General features: G+C 35.2%; 1 protein-coding gene across 1 annotated transcript; it reads left to right on the top strand.

The window, feature by feature from the left end:
* On the top strand, positions 1 to 22,940 carry SULT1B1 (sulfotransferase family 1B member 1). Its single transcript, XM_077750085.1, has 8 exons — positions 1 to 212; positions 6,538 to 6,737; positions 7,217 to 7,345; positions 10,783 to 10,880; positions 12,787 to 12,913; positions 13,512 to 13,606; positions 17,128 to 17,308; positions 21,219 to 22,940. Exons 2-8 carry the CDS (start codon positions 6,590 to 6,592, stop codon positions 21,329 to 21,331), a joined length of 891 nt encoding a protein of 296 aa, XP_077606211.1. The 5' UTR covers positions 1 to 212; positions 6,538 to 6,589; the 3' UTR covers positions 21,332 to 22,940.
* The last annotated feature ends 132 nt before the right edge of the window (positions 22,941 to 23,072 follow it).

Below are 23,072 nucleotides of genomic sequence, written 5' to 3'. Positions count from 1 at the left end.
TCTGCGTGTAGTTCAAACTTTTTATATCTTAACTGCCTGTAAAGTCACTGACTACTACACGCAGATCCAATCCTGAACTTGCTGTTGTCCTGGCTTCAGAAGTGAGCCTCCCGCACCCGCCGTCCTCGGAGTACCACCAACACTCAGGGTTCTTTTCGGTCCCAGCACCACTGACTGAAAATAAACACTGCAAAAGGAGATTAAGTTGTGAGGTAAAATTTGCTTTTTAAAATTTCTTTTCTTGACGTTTTTGTCCCGCAGCCACAGAGCATTGGGCTTCTTTAGTGATTTCAGCTTTGAACACATGTTTCCAATTTACATGCTTTTGCCTAATTCCAGTTTTCCCACGGGAAACTCAGTATTGTTGTTGATGCTGTGCACAGTCTCTCGGGCTTTCCGTTATTCCATTTCTTTTTCTAGGTTCAGATGGACTTTTCTGAAGCATGCCAGGATCGGGGGTCTTCTTGGGAAACTGCACGCCTCATAAGGGAGTAAAGCTGGACTTTATTAAGTGAAACAAATGGAAGAAATATTGTTTTCTCATTAAAAGAACCGTTCAGTTTTAATGTCATATATTTCAGTTAGTTTCTCCTAAGAGGGGAGTTGTTTTTCATTTTTCTCTTTTTTACCATTGGTCTCTTTTTTTGAGAGAGAGAGGACACATGTGCGAGGAGGGGAGAAGGGCAGACGGGGAGAGAGAGAGAAAGATATGGAGGGGGGGAATGTTAAGCAGGCTCCATGCTCAGCGCAGAGCCGGAGGCAGGGCTCTATCCCACGACCTTGGGATAGTGCCCTGAGCCGAAATCAACATTTGACAGTTCAACCAGCCGAGCCCCCCGCCCCCCTCGGGAGCCCCTACCATTGATCTTTATAAAAGCGAATCTAGACACTGTAATCTTCAGCCTATTGCTCAAGTAGGGAGACCTGCCATGTCATGTAGACTAGCGTATATAACCACATAAAATTGTTTGTCACTTTTTGGTAGGATTTAAAAGATTTTTATAAACTAATTTTTATAATTTTAAATATCATTCATAAACCATCTTCCAGGGAATCAGGCTCAGTGACATTAGTTATGTCTTCCCACCTTACCCCACTGCACCCATCTCCCTTTATAATTCTGAATTCATCATCCATGGGTCACAAAAAGGCAGTACAATTCAGGACTACTGCTCCTAGATTCCTCAACTGGTTACACCCACTTCCCAGATGTGACTAGTACCTATTCAGAATCAGCTGCTTTATGTCCTGTTACTCATATACATGCATCTCTGACATTTCTGCAGCATGAAAAGCTTAAGGTTTTGGTCAGAGACAAGTTTGCTCTGTTAAAGAAAAATTTCCTTACAAATGGTGAACACCCTTATTTGGATGAGATAACTCAAAGTCTGTTTCTCATTGCCACTAACCTGTGGTGTATCTTTGAACAGACTCTCTGAACCTGTTCCTGAATCTCATCCACCGAATGAAAGTAAGACTTATCATCGGGGTGGGTAGCACAGTCAATAAAATTTGCTTTCTACGAGACATGAATTCGTTTTGATAAAGCATTTATATCCATCCTATATTGTTAGAGAGTAGATTAAAAGTGGTTTAAAGTCATGCTTTCCACATTTTCTTGTGCATACAAATTACCTGGGGACGTTGTTAAATTAAAATTCTGATTCTAGATTGAGGCCCAAGATGCTACAGTTCTAATAAGCTCTTAGGTGATGCCAATAGTACATGGTGCTTGTATATGTACTGTATTTGAATAGTAATTGTGAATTAATTATATAAATATTTTTAAAAATAGTACAAATAAATCAAAATTAATAAATAAATGAAAAAGAATGAGTGAAGACATGAATGGACCCAGAAATGATGTTATAAATGTATAAAATAACATTAACCACCTATCAAGAAGGGAACAAATTTGTCCATATGATTTGTAGCAGACAGTAGAAAAAGGGAACTGTGTCCTCAATATTTATTTGCTTTCCCACAATAATCTATATGCATAATAAGAGTTGGTAGTGGAGTTGTATTGCTACTAAATTTTAAGAAGTAAAAGAGAGCCTTACTTACTTTCCTCAATTAATTCAGAATATATAAGCATTCGAGTGGTATTTGGGATCAATATTTACCTTTATATAATCTGGGGAGAAACAATTGGCTAAGAACAAAATGCTTCAGGGAAAACTATTTCATTTATTATGTGAAACTCAGTTCTAATATCCAAATATACTATGTTGACTTCTGCTGTCACTCATTCCTGTTTATCCAAATTAGGAAGTAACACAACCCCCAATATCTTAGAAGATTCTAAATGGGAAATGCAGATTTAATCATTTGCTCATTCAGTTCACTCAATATCTACTTCACTCCAAGTACAGAGCTTATACACTCAATTTCAGTTCTTTCCACTTCCTGCTTCTGCTGGGTTTTTGACCAACCACATTATTTGTTCCCTTCTTGGTGCTGCTGACATATTCCACAGTAATTCATTTTGGAAAATTTCTTCTATTAGACTCTGTTCCTACACTAACAAGGGACTGCTAAGGTAACCAGATATTTACCACAAAATAGAAGATAATTGATAAGCATACAGAGGGCAATGATTTAATATGGAATATTTAATATAATTTTCCTGAAATGCCCTGATCACTCAGCTTTTATCAGCATCTCATCGTAGGATCTTGTCTGCTCTAAATTTTTTTAGAAAATTTTTAAGTGTTTTTTTTATTTATTTTTGAGAGAGAGAAACAGCACAAGTGGGAGACAGGCAGAGAGAGAGGGAGACACAGAATCTGAAGCAGCCTTCAGGCTCTGAGAGCTGTCAGCACACAGAGCCCACCACGGGGCTCAATGCCACGAACTGTAAGATCATGACCTGAGCTGAAGTCGGTGCTCAACCGACTGAGCCACCCAGGCGCCCCTTGTCTACTCTAAATATATATGTGTCTATCTACTGAACCTCTGCTTTTCCAGCATTATACGGTTCTTCAGGCCTCTGAAGGACCCAGCTCCTCTATGAGCAGTAATAAACAGGCAAAATCCTAATTATTTTTGCTGTTTTTCTAGCATAAAATGTTATGTATTTAAAGGCAAACCCATGATTTAGTAACAACTTTCACTGGGGAGACAAAAAGACACACTATTTTTGTGTGCATACCTATTAATTATAAGGTATAAAATTATGAGATATAATGCATGTCTTACAATGTAAAATGAAAAAGCCTTTGTCCAGATTTCTCCCTTCTAGACTATTTTTAGGGGGTATGTAGAAGTTACCTCTAAAATGCCAGGCTTTTGTATTAACAAGTTTTTTCTAATCAAAAAACATACCTCTTTGTATACAAATTAATTAAATATTGAAAGCTTAATAGGTATAGTCACTGTTTAAAGTACCTTCAAGGAATTTTGGGATCACCAAATTACTTACAAAATATTTACATGATAAAAATTATATATATCAATCCATTTAAGAACCTCTAGCTGGCAATCTTTGAAATCTAGTTATAGTTATTTTACTAAAGGCGATAGGAGTTCATCTAAGATATTATGTAATTCAGATTGTTATTAACTCCAACTCTATTCATATGTAATATATATTGTGTGCTATTGTTGATTGACAGATTCTCAGAAATAAATGGAACAATAGGGTTCTGAGGGTCCTATAACTTCTACATTTTGTATTTCCTTCCATTTCTAGTATGTTTACATTCTGTGGGGAGTGAGGGTGGGAGGGTTGTAAAATGAGAAACAGTAGTAAAAGCAAAGCTAGAGTTTCATTTACAAAGTTCAGTGAATAGGGGCACCTGGACGGTTCAGTCAGTTAAGCATCCAACTTTGGCTCAGGTCATGATCTCACGGATCCTGAGTTCCAGCCCTGCATCAGGCTCTGCACTGACAGTGTGGAGCCTGCTTGGGATTCTCTCTCTCCCTCTCTTTACCCATCCCTGCATGCACATACTCGCACTCTCTCAAAATAAATAAATATACTTTGAAAATCACCTACAACAAAGTTCAGTGAGTAACTCTCTGTGATGGTCATTTTTATGTGTCAACTTGATTGGGCCATAGAGAGCCCAGGTATTTGGGCAAATATTATACTAGACCCGTGAGGGTATTTCTGGATGGGACTAACATTTAAACTGGTAGACTGAATAAAGCAGATTGCCCTTTCTAATGTGAATGTGCCTTATCCAATTAATTGAAACCCTAAATAGAAAAAAAAGGCTGACCTTCCTGGGAGTCAGGGACAATTCATTCAGCCTGACTGCCTTGGAGCTGAGACATCATTTTTTTTCTGCCTTCTCACTCAAACTGAAGCATTGGTTGTTCTTTGGTCTCAAGCTTGCTGGCCTTCAAACCATTGAGTGTCCTAGGTCTCCAGTTTGCCATCTACAATGCCCTGGGACTTGTCAACCTTTATAATTGCATGACACAATTCTTCATAATAATTTCTCTCTCTCTCCAAATATATATAAATAAATACTATATACTTACATATAAATTACATTTCTATATTTTATATTAATTATATATAATGTGTATATACATTTATATATTATATTATACATATAATATGTCATATTATCCATATATGTATATATCATATACATCTATAATTTATACATTATATATAATGAGATCCAGCATAGCTGATGATTTACTCCAGTCTGAGACTGGAGAAGGCCTAAAAGTCAGGAGAGCTAATAGTGTTTTAGTTTTAAAGCTGTCAGGTACCAGACTCAGGAAAAGTCAATGTTTTAGTTCCAGTGTGATGACAGGAAAAAAGCTGATGTCACAGTTCAAAGATTGTCAGGCAAGAAGTATTCTCTCTTAGTTGGAGGAGGGTCAGTCTTTTTGTTTTATTCAGGCTTTCAACTTTAGGAAGGGCAATCTGTTTTATTCAATATACCAATTTAAATATTAACGTCATCCAAAAACACCCTCAAAGAAATACTCAGAATGATATTTAAGCAAATATTTGGGCATCTCATGGTATACTCAAGATGATCCATAAAGTTAACCATCATGGCTCCTAAGCAAAATGGAGTAAAAGGAAAAAAAAAATGAGCCTTATGATTTCCCCAGATAATTGCCTTGAAGGAGTTCCCTGGCCACAAGGAGACAATATCAGACATAAAAAATATATATATAATGCATGCAAAGAATCAGACAAAAGAAAGCATAATAAAAAAAAAACATTCAATTGAAAACTACCTAGAACTAACATGATGTAAGAATTAGCAAATTAGCCTCAAATTAGAATTAGCCTTAAACCAGTATTCAATATGCTTGAAAAATTGAGGTAACAAAAATATAATCATTTCTGAAATGATATTCTGGAGATGAAAACTATAATGTCTGAGATAAAAATGCAATAGGTGGGATTAACATTGACTCTACATTGTGGAAGAAAAGGTTAATGGCCATAAAGGCATAGCAATAGATGTTATTTAAAATGAAACACAGGGGTGCCTGGGTGGCTCAGTCAGTTAATCATCAGACTGTTGATTTCAGCTCAAGTCATGATCTCATGGTCTGTGAGATGGAGCCTTGTGTGGGACTCTGTGATGAAGGCATGGGATTCTCTCTCACCCTTACTCCCTGCCCTTCTCATGCTCTCTGTTTCTCAAAATAAATAAATAAACAAAATAAATAAATAAAATGAAACACAAAGAGAGAAAAAGATTTTGAAAGATTTTTAAAAGCATCAGTGAGCTTTGAATAACTTTATGTGGACTGAGGTTTCAGAAGGAAGAGGGAGAGAAATAATGACTGTAAACCCACAATTCCAAAAAGCTCAATAAATCTAAAACGTGCACATACACACACACACACACATACACACACACACACTGTGAAAATAACGACACCAAAACATACCATAATTCAGTTGCTCAAAATCAGTGATAAAAAAAAATCATAGTCACAGGAATATAAGGGCCAGCATAGAGAATACAGTCCATGATATTGTAATAACATTGTGGTGATAGCTGGTAGCAGCTACATTTGTGGGGAGCATAGATCAGTAGGGAGAAGTTGAATCATTACATTGTATACCTGAAAATAATGTAACATTGTGTGTCAACTATACTTAAATAAAAGAAAATTTTTAAAAGAAAATCTTAGAAGCAGACCAAGAAAGCAGATGTGTTATGTACAGAAGAACAAAGGTAAGAAAGGCAATAGATTTCCTACAAAGAAAACTGATGTACAACTGAAGTGTAATGGTGAGTGCTAGATTTATTTTGCCCTAAGTCCAGATAATTCTCAGTGTATTTCTGTAAAATCTGATTTCCAATTCTAAGATGTGTTGTTTCATTTCTGTCCAAAGCTTCCAGTAAAGACCTTTGTGCTGCTTGTCACTGAGCCAGTTGCTGTTCTTGCAATCTACAGCTTTATATCCACAAAAATGCCCTTTGTATTTAGACCTCTGCACACTGAGTGTGTTAAAGGCCAAGTTCACTCTGTATCAACTAACAGTGTCTTAAGAATAACATTAGTTACCCAACTTCTAATTTTTGTCTTCTTTATTTTTCCAAGATTGGATTGTCAGAAAATAATCTCTTAGGTGTTTGTACACCCTGGGATAAAAATGACTTCCCCAAAAGACGTCCTGAGAAAAAATCTGAAGATGATCCATGGCTGTCCCATGGTCTATGCATTTGCAAACAACTGGGAAAGGATTGAACAGTTCCACAGCAGGCAAGATGACATCGTGATAGCCACTTACCCAAAGTCAGGTGAGTTTTGGGGCCTGACAAATACATATCTGACTTTAGCCTTTGTTTCCTGAAAATCAGCTTCTCTACAAAATCATTATCATCCTAGGGGCACCTGGGTGGTTCTGTAGGTAAAGTCTTGACTCTTGATTTTGACTCAGGTCATGATCTCGGGGTTTGTGGGTTTGAACCCTGCATCAGGCTCCATGCTGCCAGTGCAGAGCCTGCTTGGGATTCTCTCTCTCCCTCTCTCTCTCTGTTCCTCCCCTGCTTGTACTCTCTCTCTCAAAATAAAGAAATAAAATGATTATCATCCTAAGTAAAATTAACATTCCTATGAGTCAGTCTGGCCATCTACTTTGAGTATATTTTGGATGAGCATTTGGGACACAGAAAGAAGAATTAAGTTTCTAATAGAATCTATTAAAATGGGAAGCTCTCTGTAGGTACTTTTTCCCTCCAGAACCAATAATTATTTTAAAAATGTTGCCTTTCAACAGGTACCACTTGGGCTAGTGAAATTGTGGACATGGTTGTAAATAATGGAGATATTGAAAAATGTAAGCGGGATTTTATAACAGTTAAAGTTCCAATGTTGGAAATGGCTGTCCCTGGACTAAGAACTTCAGGTAATTTTAAACCAACTGGGAATTATAATTTTGTAGTATTATTCATATAGCATATTAATTATTATATTTGCATTTTCCATTCAAAGAAAGTGGAGTCAATTTGGTAACATAAAATGGAAGTTTCCAGGCAGTACAATCACCAAGACCTATAGAGAAACTGTAGTTTAATTCATTGCATATCCAGATATGACAACCTATGATGAAAGAATTTTGTTGTAGAAAATAACTAAAAATTTGGGTGATAACATAAAAAATGTTCTTTATATTTTATTGACTTTTGTTGTATAGAATCTAATAGATTGGATTAAAAGCTCCTTAGGACATTGCTGTATTTAAATAAGTAAAGTACCAATTCTTCTCAAACATAAAATTTACTATTAATACAATTCATTTTCATTCCACAAATATTTATTGAGTGCTTCTAAAGAATTATGTACTGTGCTATGGGCTGGATATAAAATGATTAGTAAATTCAATGCCCTATCCTCACGGAGTTTGTAGTAATATTGTGTCATTAAATAAGTGAATAATAATATTTGAATATTATTAGGCTTATGTATCCAAAGAATAGGGCTCTATGAAAGAGAACAATAAGAGAGTTTACTTTAGATCAGATATTTAGGGATCTCTACTCTGAAATGAGACATAATATAAAGCCATGCACATAATTGGAAAAAACATATTTAAGGATGAAATATTAGGTATGAAGACCTAGATGCAGAAAAGACCTTGGTACAGTACAGGGATTAAACAACAACAATGAAAGAGGAGAGTAGGGCTTGTAGTTTTCAAGAAGTGCTCAGTGATCTGAAAGAAATCAGGAGTATGATGTCCCATGGGCATGTGAGAAGGCCTTAAGGAGTGAGGTCTAGCTCGCTAGTGCTGCTGGAAACCTGGGGTAGGAAGACAGAAGTATGGTAGTGAATGTTCATATCAACTTAAAACTAGCTCTCTCTGGTTACTGGTTACTTCCAGAGGCAGAGAAGAACCAACAGAAAAGGTTTCATTCCTTCTGTGTGGTTGCCTGAAGTCAGAGCAAATGTTGACCCTTGATGCTAAAAGAGCTATTCTGGGATAGGCAAACAAAGTGAGTCCAAGAGTGAGATCAGACTCCAAAGCCATAAAGAAGTATAAAGTGTAAAAGCGATAGAATCAGAGTAATCCAGGTGAGGGAGTCAGGCATGACTAGTGGAAGATGGGGGTTAGGAGTGGGAGTGAGGCCTTGTAACATCACCAGAGAGAGAGTAAGTGAGGTTCAACAGGTAACAGAGGGCAAGTTGACACTAAGATTGACTCCGGAGCCTGAATATGAATATGTGTAATATCATTATGTATTCCCCGCATTAACATTTGTGCAATAAAGGACTCATTTAAAGGACATTATGTGGTAAAATAGTTACAACCTAGAGGTTGAGAAATCTTTTAATGACGTTAGGGAGTGAAGAGGAACAACAGATATGGGAAAAACTTCATAAGAGAAACAAATGTAAGAGTTCATGTCATGGGCATTGAGAAATAATGAGTTATGGAAAATTATGATTTCTCATTTCCATATGCTGCGTAAAGTGACTGTAACTACCCGGTCAGTATTAACTGGGTATAATAAAATACTTGGTGAATTTTATAGGCATATAACTAGTGTTTCCAGATAAAATTCAAGATACCAGGTTTAATTTGAGATTCAGATAAATAGCTCTTTTATTTAGCATAAGTATATCCCAAATATTGCATGGAAGATATTTATACTAAAAGGTGTCTGTTGTTTACCTGACATTCAAATTTAACTAAGATTCTTGATCTATGATTCCTAAGTTGGCCAACCGTAACCACATTAAAATTAAGACATTCTTCCTAATACAACTATGTGCTATGCACTTTTCTCTACAGAACATTCATTGGTAAACAAAGCAAGCTATACTTCTGCTCTTGTGGGATCTCCATTCAAGTGTGTTTGAGGTGGGGTGAGGAAGAGGCATGGGGACAGACAATAAACAAATAAACAAGTAAATAAACGATGAAACAAAAATAAACCATATACAGAACATTTTAAAAGGATATTTTAATAGAGATTCAGTGGCTTTTTAATGTATGTAATAACTTTTTGTAAACAACTGAAGCATAAGATTGTTTTGAATGAGTAAGTCAGATGCAATTTTGAGCAGGTGTGCCTTGTATGCAAAAGGTGGGAAGATAATGTAGGATTAACAGGTAAGCTAGAGGTTAGACTGGATATAAGTAATATTGTAAAGAATATGCATAGGACTTTAAGATTTATTGAATATGAAACCTGAAGGAGAAGACAACAATAATTGAGATTTTAGGTGTTGGTGACTGTCCAGGAAATAGCATCATTAACAGACATATCTAGGATATGATAAGGTCACTGAGTGCATTAAAAGAATCGTAAGTTAAAAGAGTTGGACCAGCTTTTCTTAGCTATGTCAGGAATTCTCTGAGTATGCCTTTACCCCAGAAGTGACTTCAGACTGGACAAGTCACTTATGTAGTGAGATGCAGGTACTGGGATTTTCCTAGCTCTGAATATCAAAATAAATGGATATTTTCCATCTTGGGGAAGTTCACACTTATACAAAAGACCTGAAATGAGGTTTTCTACAATTAGTTGTATGACTTTAATGAGGTCAGCTAATACCTAAAAGTTACACAACATTATCATTTTGCATATATAAACATATGACACATAAAGGAAATTTAAAAATGCAGATGCAACAGCTGACGCTGTACAGAAATAACATTGTCTATGTCATAATAGCGTATGCAAAACAGTAGTTGATGTGAGAATTACTAGTTATTGATATCTCTTTGAGATACAGAAAATATTTTTGTAATTATTTATAATAATGCAAGGTATGATAAAACTCCAAACTACTAAAGCTGATAACTATTACCCCTCATTTTGGAGGTGGGGAAAGTGAAACACAGAGACTAGCATACTTTTCTTTCTATTTTCTTTTAATTTGTATTATTTTTTAATAGTTTATTGTCAAGTTGGTTTCCATATAATACCCAGTGCTCATCCCCACAAGTGCCCTCCTCCATGCCCATCCCCCTTCCCCTCCCCTCCACCCCCATCAGACCTCAGTTTGTTCTCATCATTCAAGAGTCTCTCATGGTTTGCCTCCCTCCCTCTCCCCCACTATTTCCTCCCTTCTTGTCCCCCACAGTCCTCCGTTAAGTTATGTCTCATGATGCGTTAAGTGACAGACTTAGGATTCAAACCCGAGGAGGCTAACCTCAGAACTATGCCCTTAACCATTATGCAATATTGCCTCTTAGAATCCAGGTAAATATCTGTGATGGGTTCAAAATCTAGCACCATTATATACTGCTCAAAAATATTTTAGCAGGTGAAAATCAGGAAATGCAGGCTCCTTTAAGACTTTAATGTATCTCTATACTAAACTAAATCTTCCCAGGAGTAGAACAATTAGAGAAGAATCCTTCCCCCCGGCTTGTGAAGACACATCTACCAATTGATCTCCTTCCTAAGTCTTTCTGGGAGAACAACTGCAAGGTATATTCTACACTGCAAGTCAATCATTTTCAAGTTATTTCTTTATTTTTGAGAGAGACAGAGACAGTGTGAGTGGAGGAGGGGAAGAGCGAGAGGGAGAGAGAGAATTCCAAGGAGGCTTTGCACTATCAGCACAGAGCCTGATGCAGGGTTCAAACCTGTGAAACTGTTCATGAAACTGTGAGATCATGACTTGAGTTGAAACCAAGAGCTGGTCACTTAACTGACTCAGCCACCCAGGCTCCCCGTAATTCAATTTTTCAATGTGGCCTTATCCCTTTAATCACACGAATGGTAAGCGATTGCTCAAATGTTTTGTTTACTTGTTACTCTGAGAACTGAGCTACATAAGAAAATGGCTAAATTAAAAATATACATAGTTCAGTCTAAACCTACATAGTCAAGTTTGCCGCACACATGTAGCAACAGGATCCCCATCTCAGGACAGTATTGCTACTGATATTCCCCAACGGTCTCTAGATACTCTGACCTTCCCCCAAAACTCAACATAAGGGTGTCAGTTCTTATTTGATTATTTGGTAAAATTCTCCAGTAAAACATTTGTGCCTGAATATTGATTCTGGGGAATTTTAAATTTTAAATTCAATTTCTTTAATAATTGTGGGGCTATTTTGATTATCCTCTCTTTCAACCTAACTGATTTTTACCAGTTTGTGATGTATGAGGAATCCTTAGTTGTTGAATTTTGTAATGAAAAGTGTTTTATAATTCTCTTCTTATTCTTTCTTTGAATAGACTGTAGTTTTACAGCAACTTTATTTTTAGAGCAGTTCTAGGTTCACAGCAAAATTGAGTAGAAGGTAAAGAGATTCTCCATATATCCCCTGCCCCTACACATGCATAGCTACCTATTATCAACATCCCCCACCAGAGTGGTACATTTGTTACAACCGATGAACCTACACTGACACATCATTATCACCAAAAGATTATAGTTTACGTTAGGATTCACTCTTGGCGATGTACATTCTATGGATTTGGACAAATATATAATGACATATTATATATTATATTATATATTATATTATATATATAATATATATACATACACACACACACAATAATATACCATTATAGTATCATACAGGGTAGCTTCACTGCCTTTTCTAGAATGTCATATAGTTAGAATCATACAGTTTGTAGCTTTTCCAAATTGTATTCTTTCACTTAGTAATATGCATTTAAGGTTCTTCCATGTCTTTTCATGGCTTAATAGCTCATTTCACTTTAGTGTTAAATAATATTCCATTGTCTGGATGTATATCAGTTTACTCATTCACCTACAGAAAGACATCTTGGTTCCTTCCACATTTTGGCAATTATGAACAGAGCTCCTGTGTACATACACTTGCAGGTTTTTGTGTGGTCTTTATATTTCAACTTTGGGTAGATACCAAGTAATGCAATTGCTGGATTGTAGGTAAGAGTATTGCTTAGCTTTGTAAGAAACTGCCCAAGTGTCTTTCAAAGGAGCAGTACTGTTTTTTTCAGTCCCACCAACAATGAATGAAAGTTCCTGTCACTCTACATCCTCACCAGGATTTAGTGTCAGTTTTCTGGCTATTGGTCATTCTAATAAGTATGGAGTGATGTCTCATTGTTGCTTCAATTTTCATTTCTCTGATGACATATGATGTGTAACATCTTTTCATACTCTTACTATAGTTTTAATGGCTGTACTATTTATTGTGATACTGCCTGGTTTTTTTCTTGATATTAGTTGTGTCTTCTCTTTTTTATTAGTCTTGCTAGATGTTTATTAATTTTGTGATTTTTAAAAAGAACCAGCTTTCTGCTTCGTTAATTTACCTAATGTTTTCCTGTTACTAATTTCATGGATTTCAAATCCATGTGATTTTCTTCCTTCTCCTCCACCCCCCCATAGATGATTTATCTGGCTCGAAATGCCAAGGATGTTGCAGTTTCATATTACCATTTTGACTTAATGAATAATTTACAACCTGTTCCTGGCCCCTGGGAAGAATATCTGGAGAAGTTCATGACTGGAAATGGTAGGTAGGATTGGCTTGAAATTAATATTTTCTTTTTAATAATACTAAAAACCATTATTGTTATGACTTTTACCAAAACACTTTTCCACATCAGTAACAAGTATTAGCATTTTAAAAACTTAGATCAACTATATTTTGTATTTTACATGACATCAATAAATAAATTTAGTGTTTAACTGTGGCTTGATAAAAATATTCTCAAATATCTTCTTAGGTGTTAGAAATCCATTCTCAGTTCCTGCTTACAATTGAAATTGTTTAACTTGCCCAAATCTTTAGTTATATCTGTTAAACATAAATAGTACTTAAATAAATAATTAAAATGAGTACTTAGTAGAATAGTTTCCTTCTATGAAAGGCTAAGTAACACCCATTGGAGGTCAGTGTATTTTCATTTGAAATGTACATTTCCTTTGTACTTTCTATTTTTAAAATCTGATGGTACATTCATAATTATTTATTTTTTAATTAGCCTTATATATTCAGTTCCCTTGATTACTAAATTCCACAAAATATTTGTACAATTTGCCTTATTGTTTAGAAACAAATCTTTAGTTTGATGAAAACTTATGATAATAGACTGTTTTTCTGGTATTAGTGGCCTATGGCTCCTGGTTTGATCATGTTAAGAGCTGGTGGAAGAAAAAGGAAGAACACCCAATACTTTTCTTGTACTATGAAGATATGAAAGAGGTAAAATGGTATAAATTCATTCTGGATAATTCCCCCATTATATCCAAAGGGTTGGGGCCAAGGGTTAATACATATTTTTAACTTATCTATAGAGTAAAAAATGATATGATTATTTTGCTTCTTCTCCATGCCTGCTTACTCAGATCTTTCTAAGATCATTAGTGACTTCTGCTGGTAAAATCCATGACATTTTATCATACTTTTTATCCATTGTGTTTATTTTGGGCAACTTTTCTTTTTGAAAGTCTTTCCTACATTTAACAAGTTATCATACTGTCCTGGTTTTCCTATGAATCTCTATCTATCACTTAATTTTTTCAAGCTCTTTGCCACATTTTGGTGATCATACCCATGCCTACTATTGTCAAAACTATTTATGTGCTAGTGCCCCCCCAAAACTCCATTTTAACTTCCATGCTTTTATTAAAATGACCCTCAAATTTAACACATTCAAAACTAAACTCAGTTTCCTTCTCTCTCACTCCAACATGTAATCCTTTTCTCCTTTTATTTTTGCTTTGGTTAATGATGTGATTTGTCCATTAATTTTCAAAGTTTGAAAATACATTGTCTTCATTGGCTTCCATATGGCGAATACAGTTCCACTCTAATTGTGAGCATCTCATTGGTTCACATGACCTATCTATTATAACTGCTACATGCGCCCTTCTCCTTTACTCTCTTACTATATCTCTCTTAGTTTGGAGACTCATAAGTATTCATGTAGTCTCCTGTATGAATTAATATAGTTCAAATATTGCAAACTTCTAGGCCTATTTTGAGGCTATTTTACTTAAATTAGGCAAACACACACACACACACACACACCTGAGAAATATGTGAGAAATATGTGGAAACTAAGTTCCTCTATTTGAAAAAACCTGGACATACAAATGAAGATACATTGTAGACTTCCAGATTCATAATGGAAGGTACAATATCTATCATTTTCATAGCAGCATTCACAGTACATAATATGGCACCTTGCATATACAGAGGAGCTCATAGAATCACTTGTATAGATAATTGATTATTTGAATGACATATACAGAGAGGCTCATAAGATCACTTGTATGGATAACTGATTACTTGAATGAATAAATAAATGAATAAATAGTATTAACAAGAATTTTAGAGACATCAATTTTACTTGATATCACAGAAATCATGCTCCATGTAAAATTTCCCTTGATTCAAGTATTTCTGAGAACCCCCTGGGGTATTTCTCACATCTTAACTGAAAGAGTGCTCTGAGTTTTTCTGCTCTGCCCAGGCTCCCATCTTCCATCACATTTGTTTGCAGCCCATAGAGAATTCATGGTCTAAGCTTTACTATTGTCCATTTATACAGGGCTTGAGGCAATTTATTTGAATTTGCTGGCAATATACAGATGTGAAACTGAAGTGGTTTTATGAAAAACTTTTAAAAAGTGATGCCATCCCATGAGTGTTTGATTAGCCGGTTAAGTAATGAATTCTTCATAATAAAGAAAGTTTTCCTTCTGTTCTTTCTTTACTTCCTGGACCCAGAGTAGGCCTTAATAACTTTATGAAAAGAGCAATTTTAGCTTCTGAATATAGACCTTTTCCTCCATAGCATGGGGAAATACATTTTCTATGCTGGGCTGCTTTCCCAATTCTGAATCTGACAGCATGCTATCCTCTATGTGACATTCTTGTGTCAACCATTTCTCTTCTTATTTAGCTAAAATGTGTTATTCAAATCCACTCATTAATTCTGATTTATGGCGTTGCCCAATCAGCTTTTTAAGCATATCTGTATATTTTGAATTCCACTCAAACGTGCTATAATCATTGAATTTAAGAGATGATCTTTTTCTCCTGTCATACCAGTCATTTTTAGACAATATTATATGAAGAAGTTTAATCTACAGCAGAAAGAGTTTAATACAGCAGAAAGAGTTTCGGTAGGAGTCAGCACCCTGCTTTCACTTGTACTGAGCTATATGCTAACATGCTCACTGATATTTAGGCAGTGGTCAAAATATTCTCCAAACATTTGGAATCCCTAAGAGAAATTGTTCTCTATCTGCTTGTTCTCTGTCTCCATCTGTGGTTTTCCTAGTACCACTATTAACTTTTCTTTTGGCATTTTTCCCATTATCATAATTTCTGATCTTTTACTTCTTCCAAGCATCCCTTAATTAGTCATCTCTTTCCTCTCTCATTGTCTGAGATACAAAATATTGCCAGAACTTTCCTTGTAGGGAACTGCCTGCCAAAATGTGAACGGGTGTGTACGTGAACACACACACAGTTAGTGACATATTATTAAGTGTTGTTGCTTCCCTGCAAAAGAGATAAAGTAAAAATTCCTCAACAGGACATCCAAAGACTTTCTCAGTTTTACCCCAATTTATCTTTCCAATTTTACAGCTTCTCTCACTCCTATGAACAACTCAAATCAAACTTCAACCACTTTTCTTTTTTTTAATTCCCTCAACATATTATGAGACTCTATACCTCCAAGAGTTTTTGCCTATATTCTCTACTGGAAATTCACTCTCCATCATCTCAACAGACCACACATCATGGTAAATTCTGGTTCACTTTTTTCAATTCAGCTTAGATATCACCTTCTCAAAGTATTGCTAGACATATTCATATAGAGTTTAGTTTAGCTTCCTTAAATTTCCAAATATTAAGTTTATGTCATTAGAATCTGGAAGGTGATCTGTTTCTCAAATTTTGTTCTTTTTATCCCCAATTGTTCATGAATAACTTAGGTCTTGATATCTTTGCACCTTCATAGGAGTTTATTTTTGATAATTTTTGTCCAAGCAAGGTCTATGATATAAAGACTCTAAGGCAAACATACTTGACATTGTTCATGAATTTATTATCTTTGCTTTTAAATACTGTTATTAACAACAAGAAAGGATGGGACATCTGGGTGGTTCAGCCAGTTAAGTGGCTGACTTTGGCTCAGATCATCATCTCACAGTTTGTGAGTTCAAGCTCAGCGTAGGGCTGACAGCTCAGAGCCTGGAGCCTACTTCGTATTCGGTGTCTCCCTCTCTCTCTCTGACCCTCCCCCTCTCTGACCCTCCCCCACTCATGCTCTCTCTCTCTCAAAAATAAATGAATATTAAAAATAAAAATAAAGACAAGGAAAGAATTTTAATTAACAAATAAATAAAGCCAGGAAGAATAAAAAGATATAGCTGTTTTTTCCTCCAAATATTGTTACTATTTAGCCCAAAATTTGTTCTTATTTCACTTTGGATAAAGTAATAATATGAAATTTAATAATACAAAATTTAATAATATGGAATTTAGAAGAAATAAAATATTTCCAGCCTATTTCTCCAAACATAAATTATTGATTTTTTTCATTTTCATGATTAATTTAAAAACCATTGATGATCCAACAAAATATTGATTGAATATTCAGAACCAAGATTTAAGAAAACAGGTTGTAAATACTACAGTTTCCCATTATGTTAATGATGTATTTTTTTACCGTTTTCTTGGGTATGTCTCTCTTTACCCACTAATAGAATCCAAAGCAGGAAGTCAAGAAGATTGGGAGATTTCTAGAGAAGAATTTGAATGATGAGGTCTTGGATAAGATTGTCCATCACACCTCATTTGAAGTGATGAAAGACAACCCTCTGGTGAATTATACACATATACCAACTACAGTGATGGATCACAGCAAATCCTCTTTTATGCGTAAAGGTAAATATTTTGCTGAGTTTAATTTCCCTTTTCACTTTCTTACTAATTTCTTTGAAATGAGGATTAACTTTGTGATCTCTAACAAGTTACTTAGCCAGTTTGGGCACCAGTTTCTTTATCTGTAATATAAAGACACTAAAAACACCTGCCACAAAAAGTTGCTGAACTAGATTAGAAATTACTAAGGGAAATAATGCATATAAACCTGTTATCTGAATACCTTGGGTATCTGGTGCATAGTTCTTCTCCTATTTACTATGCTACTAAATGGGAGTAGTCTTTTGAGTTCTCATGTGAGTCATTCCAAACTTGTTATTCCTAAATCTTAAATCTTTACCTAAATAGGCATAGGCCTCCCTGTCCTCCTCAGTGATTAATTAATGTCACTCAATACAGAACTGTCTGCTTTAAAGAACCCATAATCACTTGGAAAACAGTGGTCATTTTGCTAAGGATTCACCTTAGGACTTTTTTTTTTTTTTACCTAATGGGAAGATTTGCTCCCTAAAAAAACTGTCTCAATTATAGGAAATATAGAATCTAAATTTAACTTAAAAGCATGAAAAGAGGAATATGGCATTCACTACTGATTCAACTGAAGTAAATCCTGCATCTTGTGGCTTCTTGTACAGGATTTGTGTCAAAACTGTTTTATCAATCATAAAAATAATACATTTAACAAATTAACTTAAACAAATTTGAGAAGTTATCCACCCAATAATGTCACCCTGTTTTTAATATTTTTTATTGAAATGGGAGAGAAAGGGGTAAAACTGTATGCAGTTAGTGCTAACAAATAAACACAATCCTAGAAATGTATTGTGCATATGAACATGTGGCTGAAAACACTTGATTTTCAAAGAGTTACACAGTTTAATTTTTTCTAAAACATTTTCTCTATTACTTATTAAAATAGCAAATAGTCTTGGTGTTTCCAAATTATTTTTTATTTTCAAAAATGTTACATTTAACTTTTCAAAACTAACCTCTACAATAAGAAGGAAAAGTAAATTTTTCATTGTAAATGGTGTCTAAACAAAGACTGATGCACACATACACACATTTTGCTGGCAGAAAGAAAAAAAATCAAAAAGAAATCCTCCTTTACTAAATAAGGCAAATTGTCATTTTGTCAGACTATCTGAATGTAACTTCCAGGAGAGTTTTATTCCCATTCATATGAAAATTGGTACCACCTCATGATTCCTCATTAAGGTACTGAGGTAGATGAAGTAAGTTCAGTATCTGGATTCTATGCTTTCTCCAACCTCAAACAGAAAAGAGTTCATGCTGCTCTAATGAGGGAGTCTGTCTTTACATCTACTCTGGAACTGGTAAAAAACAAAACAAAACAAAACCATATTCTTTGTGGGCAGATTGATCCCGTCTTTATCCAGGCAATGCCACTCCATGTATCTGCGACTTTGAATACATTGAATCAATCTGCCAAAGGTCTGGCTACATCACTGAAAATATGGAGAAAGTAACATGCTCCATGGCATATGTTTGGGAGAGAGGATTATGGAAAATGACATGTAAGCATATGGAATGGGTTTTTTTGACCATAAATGATACATTAAAAAGTAACAAGTCTTATTAGTCTAAATAATTTATCCATTTATTCATTAACGCACTCGACAAATACGTAAACAGTCCCCATTTATTCATTCATTTATGTATAAAAAACACTCTTCACAAACACCTGAATTCAGCACATATTCTCTGGAACATGCATGGGTGAATGACACATGCATCTGTTTTAAGAGGCTTATAATGTAATGCGAGAGGCATACATGTAAATGGATGTTAAACAGGGTTCAGAGTGATGTATAAACAAAAGGCCAGATGCACTCAGACTTGAGGGATGCCATGTTGGCTAAATCAAGGTCATAATTTAGTCACACAATAGTAAAAGTAGTAGGGAGAGGATAGATGATCTACAATGTTCATACTTATGTCTCAAATTGCAACAAAACAGAAATATCTGGGCTTTGACCAGCATTTATTTATAAAAAAAATTTATACTTCCCTTACTCTTGTGAAGCAAATGTGTTTGTGTATATTATATAATTGATACTTAAAGCACAAGATCAGTGGAATACTTTATATATAACTCTTTATTGTTTAATCTGTGCTTTTTGTTTTTAATGACATCTTTACAGATGTACTGTTCCAAATATATACTACTCTTGCATTTCAAAGAGCTCTTAACCATAAAGAGCACAGTGAGTGAATATATAACCTGAAGTATAATAATCAGGAAACAACCTTGTTTATGGGGATGTTTTTCAATTAAAGGATTTGAAATCTTCATCAAGTCATCATGGGTTAACATAGCTTGCAATTCAATAGGACATGTTTCGTATTTCATAAAATAACAAAAGTAGATGTTTATCTCCAGGCACATTTATAGTGCATTAAAAACTTATTTATTCTTCAAATAAATATTTATAAGCATCTAAGCATAAGAAATTAAATGTAAATTTGTATCTCAAAAGTTTTGTAAAAATAGTTCAGAGACGTTATATGTTTGATTTTCAGGGCTATTCTTTTCATCTAAATTTCCAAAACAGTATAAGTCTAATGAACTCAGGGAAAACAGGTATTCTCCAAGTATCACACTATCTTCATTTGTAAATTCATGGGAAATTATACTTATCAACTTTCTAGTTAATGGATTGGTTTTGGTGATGGCCAGTCTTTTGCATAGTTTCCAAAATGAATTCATGAAATAAAATCTGCCCTGACCATTGACCCAGGGTCCAGTAGTAACCTTGTCTCCCATGACAAATGGAAACACTAAAAGAATCTTGTTCAGGAAACTATCATACAACCCATAAATTCAGACAAGAAAATTCACCTTTTTCAGAATGTATCTTTAAAAAAGTCAGTCAAAACCACAATAAGATATCACCTCACACCTATAGGAATGGCTAGTATCAAAACAGATAAGAAATAACAAGTGTTGGCGAGGATGTGGAAAAAAGGGAACACCTGTACACTGTTGGTGGGATGTAAATTGGTGCAGTCACTGTGGAAAACAGTATGGAAGTTAAAATTAAAAATAAAATTAAAAATATAACTACCATATGATCCAGCAATCCACTACTGGGTAATGAAAATGAAAGCACTAATTTGAGAAGATATATACACCATTTTGTTCATTTCAGCATTATTTACAATAGCTAAGATATTGAAGCAATGCAAGTGTTCAGCAACAGATGAGGGGATAAAGAAGACGTGGCTATACATACAATGGAACTCTACTTACTGTGAAAAATAAAATAAAATAAAATCTTGCCATTTGCAACAACATGGATGGGCCTAGAAGGTATTATGCTAGGTGAAACAAGTAAGACAGAGAAAGATAAATACCACACAAGTTCACTTATATGTGGAATATAAAAAAATAAACATTAAAGAAAACAAAACAGAAACAGACTCATAAATAAAAGAACAAACTGATGGTTGCCAGAGGGGAGGGGAATGGGGGAATAAGTGAAAAAAATGAAGGGGATTAAGAGGAACAAACTTCTGGTTATGAAATAAACAAGTCACAGAGATGCAGAGTACAACTTAAGGAATGTAGTCAATAATATTGTAATAACAGATGATAACTTCACTTATCATGATGATCATTTCTTAATGGATATAAATGTTGAACCACTATATTGTACACTGGAAATGAGTCTAACATTGGATGTCAATTATACTTCAAAAAAAGTCAGGTTCTGTTTAGTTATAAACCACCTTTCTAGATGGAAGGAATTACCAATAAAAGAGAAATGACATTTTGGAGTATTCAAATACAAAAAAGTCTTTCTCTTCTAACTTTTTCCTTTAGTATATATTAGCTTTTCCCTCATAATGGAAATATATTACTCCTTCATGTTTTCTTATTTATTTTTAGGGATTGCAGGTGACTGGAAGAATTACTTCACAGTAGCCCAAAATGAGAAATTTGATGCCCTTTACAAGAAGGAAATGTCTGGATCTACACTTCAGTTCCGCACAGAGATTTAAAGAGCTGACACTGCCAATCTGAAGGAGGAAGAACTAGGCGGTAATTTGTTAAAATGGGTAGTTATGACTTTACTTGGGCAGTCAAGTGGATTTATAAAGGAGAAAATCTGCTTTTAACATGGATGTTCTTTTACTGTCATTAATCAGGTCTCAGTTTCACCTCTGGCTCTGAGCTTCCAAATTCCCTAAAATTAGGGCCAATTGTTGCTTTTGGTAGGATATTCCTGCCTTTTCCCAGACTAGTATGGACAGCAAAGAAAGTACTTATCCTACTCAATCTCTATATGTTGTGGCTTAGAACTTAGTTCCCCTCCCTATTAACATGGTCCAAGAAGTGCTATTTGCACACTGATACTATATTTCCTAGCTCTGCCCCAATTTCCCCTTGTTGAAAACTTGACCCAGGACACTGTGTTCCATGGTTATCTTCTGGGTTTCAAGTTGTTCTCTGGGTCATAGATCATCTGCTCACAGTGCCACTATTTGGATAACACAGTTCATGTCCCTAATGATGTGGTTCAGATTTTAGAATTGTTCCTATACTTAATTTCTAAGCATCCAAATTTTTAATTGCTGAGGATCCAACTTCTGGGTCTCCACAGGTGAAAGGTCTATACTGGTCTCCCTGAGACCAACCCCTGGGAACTGTAGCTCTGCTCTGAGAGCCTGAACTGAGGCAGCAACCAGCTTCTTGTGCAAAGTCCTCCCCAGTCTCAACAGTCTCTATTGCAATTCTAAGAATTGCCTATTGACATAGTCTGGTCACCATTCGGGAACTTCAGTTACCTCATTTTGTAACTTTTTTGGGTGGAATTGACCAAACTGATATCAAAGGGAAACTCTGGTCTAAATCTCCACTATGCCCTCCTGACCCCATATCCCTTCTGTGTACGATCCAATACTTATGCCCATCAGCTTGGGCTCTTTGATAAAATGTTTCCTTGGGACATTTGTTTCTCAACTCCAGCTTTGCCTTAGATGTAGTTATCTATACCTGCATATGCAGCAAGATCTCTTGCCTGCAGATAATATCAGCCTGTGACAAATTGCATGCCAGGCCCAAGCTCCCAAACTCATGCGTGGTGAGAATGCCCTGGGCCTTACTTGTTCTGGAGAAGAGTGCTAACACATGATAGACCCCCTGAGCCATGACTAAGATCGCTACAATAATTTGGGTGACAGTGTTTTGCCTTCATAGGCAAATGGCTGCTGTCAGCCTCTCCAGCTGGAATAGTGGCTCAAGCATGTAACTTCTCTCTTCCCTAGCCTCAGCAGAAAGCTGATCTAATGCCAACTGCAAATCTCCTGGGAGTGATATATAGATATGATTTTGGAAATAGTTGTTTTGATAGTTTTATTATAATATGTATTATAAATTGTTTTTGTATGTTTGTTAGAAATTTGCTTAGTAGTAGATAATCTTGAATACCTAGGGGTATGGTGAACTAGTTCCAGCTTTCTAGAATATGCTTTAATGACACAAAGTAAAGCCAGTCAGAGATCTATTTGATTTGTTGCCTTTATTAATAAGTTATTGTCATACATGCTTCCAATTATATGGTCTATTTTTGAATAAAAATGTGTCTTTCCGAACTAGTCTTTAATCTGGGTAATAGATCGGCTGCACTGACTGCCTTCACTAGCAAGATAGGATAGTTTCTATTTTCTCTAGTTGTCCTTTGTGGAAATAAGTTTCTGTAATTGGATTTTTTTTTTTAATTAAGTAAGATTTAGCTATATC

This window comes from Crocuta crocuta, unplaced genomic scaffold (assembly GCF_008692635.1).
Source record: "Crocuta crocuta isolate KB4526 unplaced genomic scaffold, BGI_CrCroc_1.0 scaffold1, whole genome shotgun sequence".
Lineage (NCBI taxonomy): Eukaryota > Metazoa > Chordata > Mammalia > Carnivora > Hyaenidae > Crocuta > Crocuta crocuta.
This window is presented reverse-complemented; position numbering and strand designations above follow the sequence as displayed.